Source organism: Eupeodes corollae, chromosome 3 (assembly GCF_945859685.1).
Source record: "Eupeodes corollae chromosome 3, idEupCoro1.1, whole genome shotgun sequence".
In the NCBI taxonomy this organism is placed as follows: Eukaryota; Metazoa; Arthropoda; class Insecta; order Diptera; family Syrphidae; genus Eupeodes; species Eupeodes corollae.
Genome location: NC_079149.1, coordinates 123,505,799 through 123,520,881, shown reverse-complemented (window position 1 = coordinate 123,520,881; position 15,083 = coordinate 123,505,799). Strand labels below are relative to the sequence as shown.

General features: G+C 30.9%; 1 protein-coding gene across 2 annotated transcripts; it reads left to right on the top strand.

Moving 5' to 3' along the window:
• The first annotated feature begins 1,637 nt into the window (after window positions 1–1,637).
• Window positions 1,638–14,003, top strand: LOC129949771 (sodium-dependent proline transporter-like). 2 transcript variants are annotated; one of them, XM_056061414.1, is made up of 10 exons: window positions 1,638–1,979; window positions 10,885–11,016; window positions 11,075–11,238; window positions 11,611–11,696; window positions 11,887–12,016; window positions 12,086–12,419; window positions 12,480–12,631; window positions 12,702–12,830; window positions 12,890–13,096; window positions 13,554–14,003. In XM_056061414.1, the coding sequence occupies exons 1-10, from the start codon at window positions 1,814–1,816 to the stop codon at window positions 13,836–13,838; spliced, it is 1,785 nt and encodes a 594-aa protein (XP_055917389.1). In that variant the 5' UTR covers window positions 1,638–1,813; the 3' UTR covers window positions 13,839–14,003. The 2 variants fall into 2 exon arrangements, with proteins under 2 accessions (XP_055917389.1, XP_055917390.1); XM_056061415.1 differs by lacking the exon at window positions 1,638–1,979 and adding an exon at window positions 10,699–10,723.
• The last annotated feature ends 1,080 nt before the right edge of the window (window positions 14,004–15,083 follow it).

Genomic DNA, 15,083 nt, shown 5'->3' with positions numbered 1-15,083 from the left:
TGTCTAGCTAAAAAGTATATCAAATATCTTTTTCGCTTTATAAAAAGCTCAAAATGGTTCAACTAGTAAGAAGTAATTCTCTAGATTCATGTGGTATCATAATGGGCCTTTTCTTTTGGCCTGATTGTGTGGATTCTAAATCCGCAGCCACGTTAACCTAACCTTTCCTAACATAACTTTCCACGACTAATAAGCCACGAATTATTTAAGCCAGAATTCTTCAGAATTTGACTTTCGTACCTGATTTCCAGGAGCAGTTTTGGGAGCTGGAAAGAGATTTAGAAATAATAGAAAAGTAAAATCAGTTTTCGAACAGCAAATTTTCAATAAATTCAGCAGTTTTTCAATCAATGACTGTAATAGTTTTCCAATAATAGGTTTAATTTTGAATAGTAATTTTGAAAGGTTCCTTGAAATGCATTAATATGATTCGGATATTCATTGAAAAATCATATTCATTGATGAGGCAGGTTTTCACTGAGAAAATCTTTTTTTTAAAACATAATTGTATCATTTTTTGCTCCAAAAATCCAAACAAAGCTCATCGCGTCACTTTTTGGAGCGGTTTTTAAGCTGAAGGTACGATGTTAGCTTTTTGCTTGACTGAAAATGAAGCAATTGTTTCGGTTAATAATTTTTGCTACCGATCGTGATTAAAGATTTTCTATGGCTAATTTTTGAATATATTGTCGACGGAGATGGTTACTTAAACTAATGGCCGAACAGTGGTACAATTTCAATTAAGAAAGAAAAGTTCCTGACCGTTTCATTTCTGAAAAAAGTGATTACAATAGCCTATGAGATCTTGTGACTTAACACCTTTGGCTATTTTTCTTTGGTGCGGACTAAAACACAATTCTTCATAATCGATTCAACAACTTAAAGATTTAATTCGAGAAGTTATCATGATGACATAAAGACGTAATTTTGCGTTACTAAACATCTTTAGTCAAAAGCACTTTACATCCCACCTTAAATCTATGTCAGTTTTATGTCAAAACATATCACGATAAGATTAAACGGAATTAACGTCTTAACATAGGTATGCACTTGTATAGTATATGATTTCCTATACAGCTCATAAACGTGAAGACAATGACGATTGAATGGCGTAGGCGCACGTCAAGGAAATGACAGTTACATTATGTTTACTGCATTCAATAATAGATCACTACAAAAAATAAATTAAAAAAATAAAAACACACCGAACTTTCATCATTCTCATTCTAAATTTCAATTTAATTCAACGTCAGAAAAAAAAACGAAAAATGTTTCCAATGATATTATTATGCACTAAATACATTAACTCATTTGTAGTTCTAAAACGAATTCAAATAAATTACGACATCATCGAGATCAACATTCTAATTAACATGCACAATAAATACAAAACAGCAAAACGCATATTTTAATTATTATTATTCCCACTATATTTCTTCTGTTCTACTGGAATGGAAGCTCATATATCCCATTTAAAAACAAATAATTCCACTTTAGTAATTGTTCATTGTTCATATACATATTTAATAATTTTAATTTATTTGTGTATAGCAAAGATAGAATTAGATTCTTTTAGCTTAGGAGAGATGATGTTTGAAAGAACACCACCATCACCAGATCAGAACTTCCCAGTTAAGTTTTGCATTTAAGTGTTATAAGAAAACTCTGTGCCTTTAGAGTGTCTCCCTCCCTAAAGTGTGTATAGTTTTTGATGAAATATTTAAATTGTATTCATAAATCGATTGAAATAGAAGTAAACAGGAAATTTGACGGAATCTGATTTAAGTGAAGTGTATAAAACTTGTGCTAAATTATGTATTATGAGACTTCATACGACACATCTCTGAAGCCATTCAATCATGACAAGAATCGTGGTAAATGGTCTTCCCCGATGGACTTCTTTTATTCTTGCATTATCCATGGCTTCAAAGTTGATGCTATATTGATCATGCCGTCACTGATCTTTGGTGACCTTGGAAGTGAGTATAGTGAAGTGTGATAAGAAAAATTTGTCTATATAATTATATGTGTTTTATTTAAACACAGGAAAACATACTTTTTTTCTTAACAGTACTTTATTTGTAACATTAGTTGTTTATTACATTTAATTTTAATTATTAACAACGTGTTAACAGGACGGAATACAGAAATAGACAGACTGACTATTATAGTAAGTTTTGGGTGACCACGCTAAACGAAGCTGAATATAGCTTAACAAAAGAACTGGACTTGAAAGCTTCACTTAATCCCTAAGCGTCATTTAGTTGCTAGGCAAGACGACCAATCATGATCTCCAGCTTTATCTTTGCAGAAGATGAAGTTGGAGAGATTTAAAAGACTAAGTTCTCGTATAAGCACACTTGTTTTTGCTAGACAAAAACGAGTGTGGTGAAAGCTTAGATTTATGGTGTACTCACTAAGGGAGATAATGGAGTACTTTTATTATGTAACACCTCCCCCACTTAATTGTTTTTGGTCCCCAAAAACATTACTTACAAAAAGGTTTTTATTCAATAATTTAATTTTTGAGTTCTTTGTTATCATACAATTAATTTTTATAATCAAAGTCGTTACTTTTACAATTATACAAATATAAATTAATAAGTTTATTTTAAATTAAAAACACAAAATTTCTTGTATACAAAATGTATGTATATAACTTATATAATTAGTTATCATTTAACAAAAAAAAATCAACTCAATTCTTATTTGCATCAATAATTATAGTTTTTACTTTTATTTTATAAGTAACGAGTAATAAAGGTTAAATACCTACTATCAAATGTTTTTTTTTTCTATATTGTCCGGTCCCGTTGTTTACACTCTGTAATTTGTATGATTTAATACATTTAACATATTAAGATAACAATAACATAATAAATCTTATAATACTAATATTATTACCTTCCTGGCCAGGGTAATATGTTCTTTTCACTAACTTAACTTAACTTAACTTAGGTATAATTAACTAGTATCGCAAAACCATAACTACTGAAAATCTTTATTGAACCATGAAAGTTAAAACGCTGAATACTGCCCCAACTCGATACACGAAACTAACGAGTTCATCGAGGGAACACACTCATTATCGCGTAATGGATTTGAACGCTTTCATCAAAATGTCAACAAAAGAAAATGGCAACTAACTTTTTTTTCCTTTCCGTTTCGTTCCCCCTTATTTTACCGTATTTCTGTATTTAAAACAAAGTTCAACGGTGTATTGTCTGATGTCTGGTGGAAAAATTATATTTAAATATCGAAATTATTATAAATGATTGTCTCAAAGTACAAGAAAACAACAAAACAAGGAAAATAAAACTTATATTTTGATAGAACAAAAAAAAAAAATATTATGAATATCGTACTGAGATGGAAAAAAAAAATAATGAGTTACAGTGTAAGGTAATATAAATGTGAATTGTTGAAATTTAAAGTTTTAATCTTTTATCTATGCGTTTATTTAAGTGAAAACAATTGGTGTCTGAATGCAAAATATAATTATCGCAATTTATTGAATATACAAAGTATTCTTAAGGTTTTGAAAAAAGTAAATGAAATTTTATCGCGAATATTGTTGAATTTCAAAGTGTTTTACACCTACCTACATATATATGTGTGTAGTGTATATCTCTCTGAAAACAAAAAAAAATGCATCAATTGCAAATGCGAAATCTAACTACGGCGAAAGCGAATTGGTGAATTTTAGAGTTATATGTTTTGATATTTGTATCTACGTTTAAGTTGTTTTTTATAGTATTTTGTATTTCGTTTTGTTGAAGTATCTGTCACATAGTTTCCTGCAGCTGTAAAGTTAGTTAATTTTTTATATTTTGGTTTACATTTTACAATAGTTCTGTTTTGAACCAACTCTGGACATTGTTCGGATTTGTGATTAAGTGGTATGTGTTTATTTCTTTTACCTATTGCTATTTCCTTTTTTTGTTTGTAAACATTTACTAACCCTTCGATCTCTTCCTTACTGATGTTCTTAGAAATAAAATCAATTGGTTTGAGTTTTGTAGTCGTATGTATGGTGTTATTGTAGATGTTTAAAATCTTGAATATTTTTTCGTTTAAATCAGAACTGTCCTTGCTGGCAGCAAGTATTCGGAGATGCTCGTTCAGTGTTCCGTGCAATCTCTCAATGTCGGCATTACCGGTTTTGATTGATGCCGTGGTCTTGTGGAAAGTTATATCATTTTCCTTTAAAAATTGCTCTACAGCCGAATGCAAGATACATGTTTCACCATCCGAGACAATTTTGTTGGGTTTGCCTAAAAACTGAATCCTCTGTTTTATTGCGTTTAAGATGGCTATCCAATTCCTGTCTTCTAAGGGATGAATCGTAGCGTATTTTGAAAATTTATCTATGGTAGTAAAGTACATTTTACCTCGCTCTGGAAACCAGATATCGACATGAAGAATGTCATTAATATGATGAGGACTTTCTGACACCTGTAATGGTATTTGCATTGGACGTCGATCATGCTTGGCCACATTACAAATATCACAGTTGTTGATAAATTTTTGAATTTCTATTTGAAGTTTCGGATAGAAATATACTTTTTTTAACTCGCAGAAAATCTCATTTATCCCTCTGTGATTTTTACTATGGTGTTCATTTTTAATTATTGTTAGCATTTCGTTTTTGTCTGTAATGTCTTTAAGTCTTGATGTTGATCTAAGGATCTTAAGGTTTGTATTTGATGAAAAATATTTTACGTATAAATTTTGAAATTCAAGGAAAAGTGTTAAATCTTCGCAATAAACGCAGATTAATCCTTTGCTAATTAAGAAACGTTTCATTATCTCAAGTATATTACTCTTATTTTTTTCAATTTGAATGTAATTTTGTATCTTTTTGTGTATAATTTTCATTGTTATTTTCTCTTTTGTGCCATAAGACAAATATAATTGATTTTTAAACAAGTTAATTGGTTTTTCGGTCATAAAAATGTGCAGTGACTCGTCTTCTATTGCACTATGTATGGTTGCACCAGTTGATATAGCATCAACATTATTTTCTTGTACGGTTGAACCTGTTATAATAACATCTTCGTTATTTCCACATTGCTGATCATTAGAGTTTAATTTATTATTAAAAATTTCGGCAAAATAGACTTCTTCGTCAAGATCTGAAATTTGTTTTACGTTTTCATTTTCGAAATTGTTTTCTAAAGCAACTTCTTCGTTAGGTTCAGAATGACAATTTTGAATTTGATCGATAAACCTGCTAAGTCCGTCCGCTACACAATTTTCTTTCCCTTTTAGGTACTCGATATTGAAGTCGTACTCATTTAACATAATTTTCCAACGCTGTAGCTTCATGTTTGGCACTTTAATTCCACTCAACCATACAAGTGGTTTATGGTCCGTTTTCACCGTAAACTTCCTTCCATATAAATATGTCCTAAAGTACTTCACTGACCATACAACTGCAAGGAGCTCTTTCTCGATTGTCGAGTAATGGAGCTCATGTCTATTAAGTGTGCGTGAAGCATAGCAGATGGGATGGCCATTTTGACTCAACACTGCTCCAAGAGCATAATTGGACGCGTCAGTGGTAAGGACAAATGGTTTATTGAAGTCTGGACTTTTAAGAATAGGATCGGAAGTGAGCAACGTTTTTAAATTTTGAAATGCTTTTATGTACTTTGGATCGGATATATTCAATTTTTCAGTTTTTTTAAGATATTTTATCATTGGGTGGGCTACCTTTGCATAATCTTTTATGAATTTCCGGTAGTACCCAGTAATTCCCAAAAATTGCTTAATGCCTTTGATGTTGTTTGGTATTTGCATTTCTACAATGGATTTAACTTTGTTGGGGTCCGGTTTGATACCGTCACTAGCAACAACATGTCCTAAATAAGATGTCGACAACTCCGCAAAACGGCATTTGTTAATTTGAACTTTTAAGTTGTAATCCTTCAAGACTTGAAGTATTTTTCTGAGAGCTTGCAGATGCTCTTGAAAACTTGTAGAAAAAATCAAGATGTCATCCAGATAAACAACACAAATTAAATTTATGAAATCTTTGAGGATGTGGTTCATCAAACGTTGGAACGTCTTGGGAGCGTTTTTGAGACCAAAAGGCATCCTTAAGAATTCATAGTGACCCCTTTTTGTCGAAAAAGCTGTCTTAGCTCTATCGCGCGGGTCAACTTCAATTTGATGGAAGCCTTTTACGAGGTCTATGACAGAAAAATAATTGCATTTGCCTAGCTTGTCAAAAATTTCGTCTGAACCAATCATAGGAAAACCATCATCGATTGTTTGCTCATTAAGCTTCCTATAATCGATTACAATTCGCCATTGTTTCTTTCCATCGTAATCGTCCTTCTTAGGAACGACCCAAATTGGCGAATTGTAGGGACTATGGCTGGGTACAATTATCCTCTGTCTAAGCATCTCATTTATTTGCCGATCGACTTCCTCTGTGTGAATTTCTGGATAGCGATAGAGTTTGCTATAAATCGGAATTTCGTTTTTTGTTTTTATTTGGTGCCTGATTTCGTTAGTAAACGTAAGGTCGTCACCTTCCTTATAAAAAATTGATTTAAAAGAGCGGAGCAAAGATTTAAGGCTAGAAGCATCATTTGAACTTAAATGTTTTGCCAAAATTGTATCGTTTATATCTGAATCGAAAGCTTCGCTACAGAAGACATTAAATGAATTGTCTTCAAAACAGTTGTTAGCATAAACTTCTTCTTCTTCATTAAAAAATATTGGGATTCTTGCAGACTCAGTTTTAAGAACACGATTTTTATAATCAATCACCGGGTTCAGATGAATGAGGATGTTATTACCTATCAAACCATTAAAGTAATCATGGAACTGGTATTCAATAAAATTAACAAATTTTTTCGATTCATTAAATTCTTTGAAGAGAGGGATACGGTATTCTTTATTTGTTTGAACATTGCGGTTAAGTACTTTGAGAGTATGTATATTAGAAGGAATTTCCCACTTTGGATCACATAAGTTTTTATTTATAATACTGTACTCTGCACCGCAATCGATTATAAACCTTAAAGGTTTAATGTTATTTTGAAATACTAGATAGGGTAGTTGTTTCTTTGACCACCTGAAAAATTTTGACGGTTGTCAGAATGGTCATTATTATTTTGCATGTCTTCGTTTAGCGTAATGTCCATAGATTCCGTGCTGTTGGGCTGTCTATTCCTATTAGAGTTTCGCGATTGACCACTAGTCGTATGGCTATTGTTTTGTCGTGATTGATAGATGTTATTGTTATGGTTATTGTAACTTTGACGTGATTGCCCACTGTAATTGGAGCTGTTATTTTGTCGTGATTGGCCTCTGTTATTATAGTTGTTATATGGACGTGACTGCCCGCCCTGATTATTGTTATTGTATTGACGTGATGCTCTTGAATCAGAAAAAGAATTATTATGACTTGACGAACCCCGATCGGTAAAATTATTAACCTGCCTGTTTTGACCATAGGACCTGTAGTTCTGATTTGAATTATATTGAGGCCTACCTATTTCACCAAAATGAGTATTAGATCCTAACCGTTGATGATTGATTTCAACAATGATTTTGAAAGCATCGGTCAAGGACTTAGGATTCCGACTTAGTATAATAGACTTTGTTGGTTCAGGTAAATTATTTTTAAATGCTTGAAGAGCAATCCTGTTATTTGATTCAATAATCGCACTTATATCACTGTTATTGTTTTCAAGAAAATAAACACCATTAATTCTACTAAGCAAATTATTTATCCTATGATAATAATCTTCAATGTTTGTTGAAACTCTTGTTGTTCGAATACTATCTAATAATTTTTCCACAGACAACCTCTCACCAAAATTATTTTTCAAAATTGTTTTAATTTCAGACCAATTATTTTGTCTACCATGTCTTTGTAGTTGACACTTGGCCTTTCCTACTACTTTGTCATTTATGTATCCTAAGAGAAGGTTCTTTGCAGAATCTTCAAATGATTCTATTGTTGACATAAGAGAATCTACCCTGTCCAGGAAATATAATAAATTTTTATTGTTACCATCAAATTCAGGAATCTTAGTAATTAATTCTAAAGTTAACTTAAATTTATCCACAGGATCTATGATTGCCATCGTTAAGGTTTCCAAAATTAAAGTTGGGACTACGTAAAGGTACTCACTCGTAAATTTTTCAACTGCAATTATTCGACTTTCCTTCCTTGTGAGCCGCTTCCAATTAAGGCGGTTACAGATGATTCACTTCGAATTGAGTTACTTTTTATTTATATTTTTTTTATGTTTTATAATTGTTTTTTTTTTTTGTCTTTTTTTGTTCGTATTGATTTTGATTTTGATTTTTTTTTTAAGATGATAACAAAATTGTTTTTATGTTTCTTATGCGGTAGAAGCGTTTTATTTAGTTGGGTGCTGGAATTTTTGTTAAGTACAGTTTTTCCTGTTCTTCACTTGTATTTTTTTTTATTGTTTTATGTTTACGCTTTTGTATAATTTTATTCAACTTAAATTTTTTTTCAGAACTTACTATTTGGATTATAGTTTATGTTTAAGGGATTTTCAAAAAGATTTCCACAGCGTAACTTAAATAATATGTGCACGTGATTTATTATTTTTTTGGATGGATTTTTTTTATAGTTATTCCTCGCACCGAACTTTTTTTTTTCCGACTGCGCCAATTATATGTGTTTTATTTAAACACAGGAAAACATACTTTTTTTCTTAACAGTACTTTATTTGTAACATTAGTTGTTTATTACATTTAATTTTAATTATTAACAACGTGTTAACAGGACGGAATACAGAAATAGACAGACTGACTATTATAGTAAGTTTTGGGTGACCACGCTAAACGAAGCTGAATATAGCTTAACAAAAGAACTGGACTTGAAAGCTTCACTTAATCCCTAAGCGTCATTTAGTTGCTAGGCAAGACGACCAATCATGATCTCCAGCTTTATCTTTGCAGAAGATGAAGTTGGAGAGATTTAAAAGACTAAGTTCTCGTATAAGCACACTTGTTTTTGCTAGACAAAAACGAGTGTGGTGAAAGCTTAGATTTATGGTGTACTCACTAAGGGAGATAATGGAGTACTTTTATTATGTAACAATATGATGTCAAAGCTAAAAAAGTGAAAATTGTGTCATCTGTGTTATCACTTATCAGAAACTGTTTCAAATTGCATATTATGGGTTGTTTTGTCTTGCTATATTATCAACTTGTTCCGCTAATAGAAATATGTAGTTTTCTCAGTATTAATTTAGTAAATGTGTGTCTGAATTTAAGGTGCATATTAGGGCGGTCCATGATTTTAATACCTTTAGAGTTTTAACCGGTTTTTCCAATAAGAAGTTTAATTTCAAAATCAATGGATATTTATTTATTTCTGAACAGGCACATATATTTGCCATTAATACTGGAAACAAATATCTAGGACTACTATTGTAGTACTTTATTCTCTTGTTAAAAGTTTGCACATTCATCATTGTATTTCTTTGATAACTTCACGAACTCCATTGATTGTGTAGGACCAGATATTTACAGAACTGGGTGGGCAATTTTGATCACGTTTTTGATAAATAATAGCTCAGTCCTGTTGACCAAAAAACCTTTTTCCACACAATCCAATATCTTTCAAGTTCGGCCTTTATAAATTATTAATCAAAGCCCCAACTTGAAAACCATACCAAACGATGACACTTGGAGAAAAGGAGAAGCTTTCCAACAATCATTCTTGGATTTTCTGATTTCCAAATGCGACAATTTAACAGTGATTATTTTGACACATTTCAAGTTTTTAAGAATGCTTGTATTAACTGAATTTTGAAGACCTTAAATCCTAAGTATTTATGTAAAATACGTATAATGTCATTTGTGCTTAGTTCTAAAGATCGAACGATCAAACAACGGAGTACAACATCAATATTTTTAGTTGTTCTTGAGCGACTCGCACGGTTAAAATTGTCTCATTACTACTTTTTTTCAATACCTCAAATTGGACCGTTTCTTTCAATATTGCCATCAGAAAAGGTTTATAAGTGCTTCAATTTGCGAAATATGACTGCGAAATGTTCACCTTTTTCTGTTGATGATGTAATTTAACTTTTCAAAAGTCAACAGATTAAAAAGTGACAGCTGAAAAAAATGAGCGGGATATTAACACGATCCGGTAAATTGCTTTCCACACCACCTGGAAGTCGATGAGTAAACTGATAATTTTAGATTTTTTCGGTTTGCCGTTCAATTTATTTCCTTTTACTTTTCTATACATTATAAGCCCAATCGAATGCGCTGACTACCAGGTGGCGTGACTTCATGTGTCAATTCACAAAACTCTTAAGTTCTAGCAAATAGATATTTGTGAATTATTTAATTGTTTACCAATAAGATTTGCAACCAATTTGGTGACTTTTAAAAATAAGACTAATATCGATAGCCCGCAATTAGTTTTCTTTCTTTTAAATAAATATGTCATTTGAAAGCAATTTTGTTTTATGTTAATAATAAACACATAATTTAGGCTTTTACTTTTTATTTATTTTTTACTGCAATATTTTGAAATTCTACTCAGTTTTTTTTTCAATTAAGTTTTAATGTTGTGTTTAAATTTGGAAAAATAAAAAGTAAATAATTGAGAGTATTTGATAATTATGTTTGTTTAATAACGTGGATAAAATAACTTAAAATGTTTTAGTTTGTGAAAGTTGCTGGAAAATTCAAAAAAGCATGTATGCTGGTAATGTTAATATTAAAAATTGTCATCAAACATTAACTTAGATGAGACCAAGTTTGATACATTTGTACATAGTAATAGAATTCCATGTTTCGAATATTATACTTTTCAATACAGTCATTTTTAATCAAGTCTTTTTATTTTCTTTATTATTTATTTTTTAGTTTATTGCTTAATTCCATACTTATTGGTCTTGGCAACGTGTGTTGTTCCAATTGTATTTCTGCAATCATTTCTCGGACAATTTTCCAGCACGGGATTTATATCAGTTTTTAGAATATCTCCATTATTCAAAGGTGAGTAAAATATTCAAAAACCAGTATTTTTGTTACGATTTAATTCTTTTAAATTTAGGAATTGGATATGTTTCACTGGCAATCAATTTAACAACTTTGACATATTATAGTATTTTTGGAGCTATTCCGTTGTTCTTTTTATTTCATTCACTCAGACTTACAATACCTTGGAGTTGTGATGGTGCTAAGAAATGGATGAAACACCCTGAGGATACTTTAACAGTAAGTTTAGAATAAATTTTAAAAAAATCATAAAGATGAGTCATTAGAAGATTTTTGATTGTATTGGAGAACTGTTGCTACATAATACATTTCACTATAAAGATTTAAGAACATGAAAGTGAAATTTGGGACCAACGTTTTTTGGAAACTACACTTGGTCTCCGCCTACATGAAAAAACTGATTTTCCAGTAGCTTACAGTTTGCAAATGAAAAGATCACGCAGAAAGAACTATTTTGCATTTTGTTCGTTCGTATGAAATGCTGGAATTTTTAACTAAACTAAAGAAAAACATCAAACAACTCATCTGCCAAAATGTTTAAAGAGTAAAATAGAACTTTTAGTACTAATCAATAACTTTCAAATTTCACAGCCATGTTTGGATCCGGAAATGCATGCAGCATTAATGGCAAACAATATAAGTCGTGAAATAAAGATTCCTTCATACGAATTTTTCAAGTAAGAGATAATTGATAGAAGTTAACGCAAAAGTTGTCACTCACCGCAAAACTAACAAAAAATTAGAGTTTCAATTAGACTTCGACAAAACCTATTATACATTATTAGTTTTGGACTTTTGTTCTTAATGGTGATAGCTTTTGCTTCATCTTGAATTTTATTATTCATTAAAGACTTCTAATATTTGCAGAAATCACATTCAGCCAATGGATTTGCATACAAGAGGCCATCCAGATTATACATTTTCCTGGTCACTCTTAATTTGTACACTAATTATATGGATGATTGTGAGAAAAATTGTAACCAAACCGATGGAAACAGTAAATATGATATTGACATATTGACGTTATGTCACATTTTTCATTCTCACGTCTTTCTTTTTTCTATAGGTATCTCGGTTTATTCGATACTCTTGCCTTACAGTCATTGGAATTTTATGCTTATTATGCCTTCGTTTGGCGTTCCTTCCTGGTGCATTCGAAGCTATAAGGGAATTATTTAATCCACCTGGTCTTAATATTCATTATATTGATGTTTGGGGAACAATACCATTTATGGCTTTAGCTGCACTTGGACCTGGTTGGGGTTCAATTCTTACCATGGCTAGTTTCAATAATTTCAAAACCAACATATTCAATTATAGTTGGCTTATGTGTTTGGCTCAATTTGGAATTATATTTGGATTAGCAATTCAGGGACTTTTCGCGAGTAGTCATTACCTGAGTAAGTTTACGTACTTAAAGAAAGAAAAAAATAAGTAATTAAGAGTAACATTCTTTCCAGGACCAGATCCAAAAATGATCTATCATCAATATATGCATAGTCAGTGGATGGAATTTCTTCTAACTCCTTCGGCACTGACATTTATTGAATTTCCACATTTTTGGACAATTTTATTCTTCGGAATGATGATTTTAGGAACTCTTAATTTAATGGTAAAAGTTTGAGAGAAAATTAGAAGAGAATTTGATGAAAATGAAAAAAAATGTATTAATTCGTAAATAGATTGTTCAATTTCTTTCAATATTGACGTCAATATTTGATGAATACGAAAAACTTAGAAATGTTAAAAATGAAGTGATCTTAGTTATGGCAGCTTGCTTTACTGTGGTATCAATTAGTTTCTGTTCCAATGTAAGAGATTTTTAGTTTATTTTTGAACACTTATTTTAAAAGATTGTATTTTTATTTAGTATGGCATCACATTTGCAGAATTATTGGCAAAATTCTCAGCAATATCTCAAATGGTACTTAATTTGTTTTTGCTGCTAGTTGTCTTGTGGATTTATGGACGGGAACGATTTCAGCGCGATGTCAATTTTATGACAGGTCGAACATATCCAACATGGATGGTGAATATTGTTCGATTTGTTGCACCACTGTTTCTACTTCTTTCATGGGTAAGTTTTTGATTGAATTCGTAAAAATTTGTTGAAAGAAACACTAATACGTTCCACATTGTTTTCACACTCAAAAATGTCTCAAACTCACATACAAACAAATAGAATCCATAAACTTTCATGGTCAAAAAGATGAAATAAATCAAATGTTTTTTTGTCACGAAAAAGAAAAAAAAAAGACTTGCAAATATAATATAATAACTAAAGAGTTCGTTTAACAAATGATCTTAAATGTGAAATTATATTCCGTGGTTTTTTTGTATGTTTGTATAAGTTTGGCAATCTTTAAGACTTTTTCTTGCACAAAATGTTGTTATGTTTTACAAGATAAGAAATAGAACTTAAATACGTTACGTTAAAACTTGTTTACCTCTGTTTTTTATTATTTCACAATCATACTTTATTTCTTATTTGAGGTTTTACTTATTCAAATTGGATCTTTTTAATAATTTTTTAGGCAGCTGGACTTGTAATATCGCTTAGTTTGGGCTATAAAACTGCTCTGCTAGTGACCTCAATTTGCTGCATTGTTTTACTACCATGGCTTTTCGTTCCAGGATATTGTATATTTAAATTATTACAAACAAGTGGAATGCTAAATGTTCGCTTTAAACGTTCAATAAGACCAACAGATTGGTATCCTGTTGATTCAATGTATCGAAATCAATATGAAGAGACTTTTAGTCGCAGTGAAATTTCACATCAATTAACAACAACTGCAACAGGAACTACAGCTGAATAAGAAAGGCTTTAACACACAAAATTATTGAATAAGTACGATTTTTTGTTGTAAAATTTTGTATAGATCACAAAATATCCCAAATGACTTAATTTGTTTTTTGTTTATACTTTAAATAAATAAATGAAAAAAATGCCTGCTTTCAGGGTGTTTATTTCAAAAAATTTAGTATTTGATTATTTTCTTTTCCAAAGTTTGGTTTTCAAACAAGCAACTCTATTTTTTGATAGTTTACAGTTGCATTCAATATATTTGACTTTATTGCATTAATACGTCAATACTTTATAGGCTTCTCAAAAAGAAACGTTAAATTTTAAGGTATGTAAAAAGTTTGGTTTTCTAAAGCTATAATCACAATCTTCTATATTCAGTTCAAATATTTTCAGTATTTCATAGAATTTTTAAAAAATCTATTACAAGAAAAGCTTAACTATTTATTAATAAAACGGTTTTAGAAGAAAAAGGCAAAACAATTTAACAGTAATGCATGTTTTTGTAACGAATCTGTCCTCTGAATAGGGGATATGTTGTGTGTTTCCATAGCCTTAAAACCACCCTTTTTGGCTATCTTTAGCATTTTTAAAAAAATAAAGGCAATCTTCTAATAAAGGACTACTTAGTCCGTCAAAAAAGTATTAATTTGTCTATGTGACACGTTAGTTTAATTTCCCTCGGAATTTATTCAATTTCCGGAAATTTGGAAACGTGAATAAAAATTCAAAATAATCCGCGGAATGCTTTTTTTATTTTCTAGCTCACAGAGAACATTGAAAAAGTACGAGAGTGGGTCAAAAAGTTCGCGAAATGAATGAAAACTTGCACTGAACTTAGACATGCCAAGGTGGTCATGGAGAATATTTAAAATATTTGTAGTTGATACTCCAACCATTTCTTTAAGTTGTTTCTTCTTTAGTCGAGAATCTTCCAGGACAAGTTTCTCGACTTCTCCGATGATATATGAGGAAGTTGCCTCAATTGGTCGGTCCAAGCGGAGATCTGATTCTGTGGACTCCCTACTTTATATAAAAGACTATGCCACTTGTCAATCATTGTTTTCCCAGGGGGTAAGAGTCCCCATAAACAGCTGACATTTCTAAAATGACCTAAGGCGATTTGAAACTCAATTTTGTTTGTTATTAATTTTTTCGGTCCGATTAACTTTTTAAATCAGCAAACGGTCAAACACTAATCACCTGATTTGAACCAAGCTCAGCATAAATTTCATTAATAAATGTCCAAACAATATAA

Coding starts and splice junctions, on each gene's coding strand:
- LOC129949771 (XM_056061414.1), top strand. CDS start 1,814: ATGTATTATGAGACTTCATACGACACATCTCTGAAGCCATTCAATCAT. Junction 12,420..12,479: donor CGCGAGTAGTCATTACCTGA/GTAAGTTTACGT, acceptor CATTCTTTCCAG/GACCAGATCCAAAAATGATC. Junction 13,097..13,553: donor TGTTTCTACTTCTTTCATGG/GTAAGTTTTTGA, acceptor ATAATTTTTTAG/GCAGCTGGACTTGTAATATC.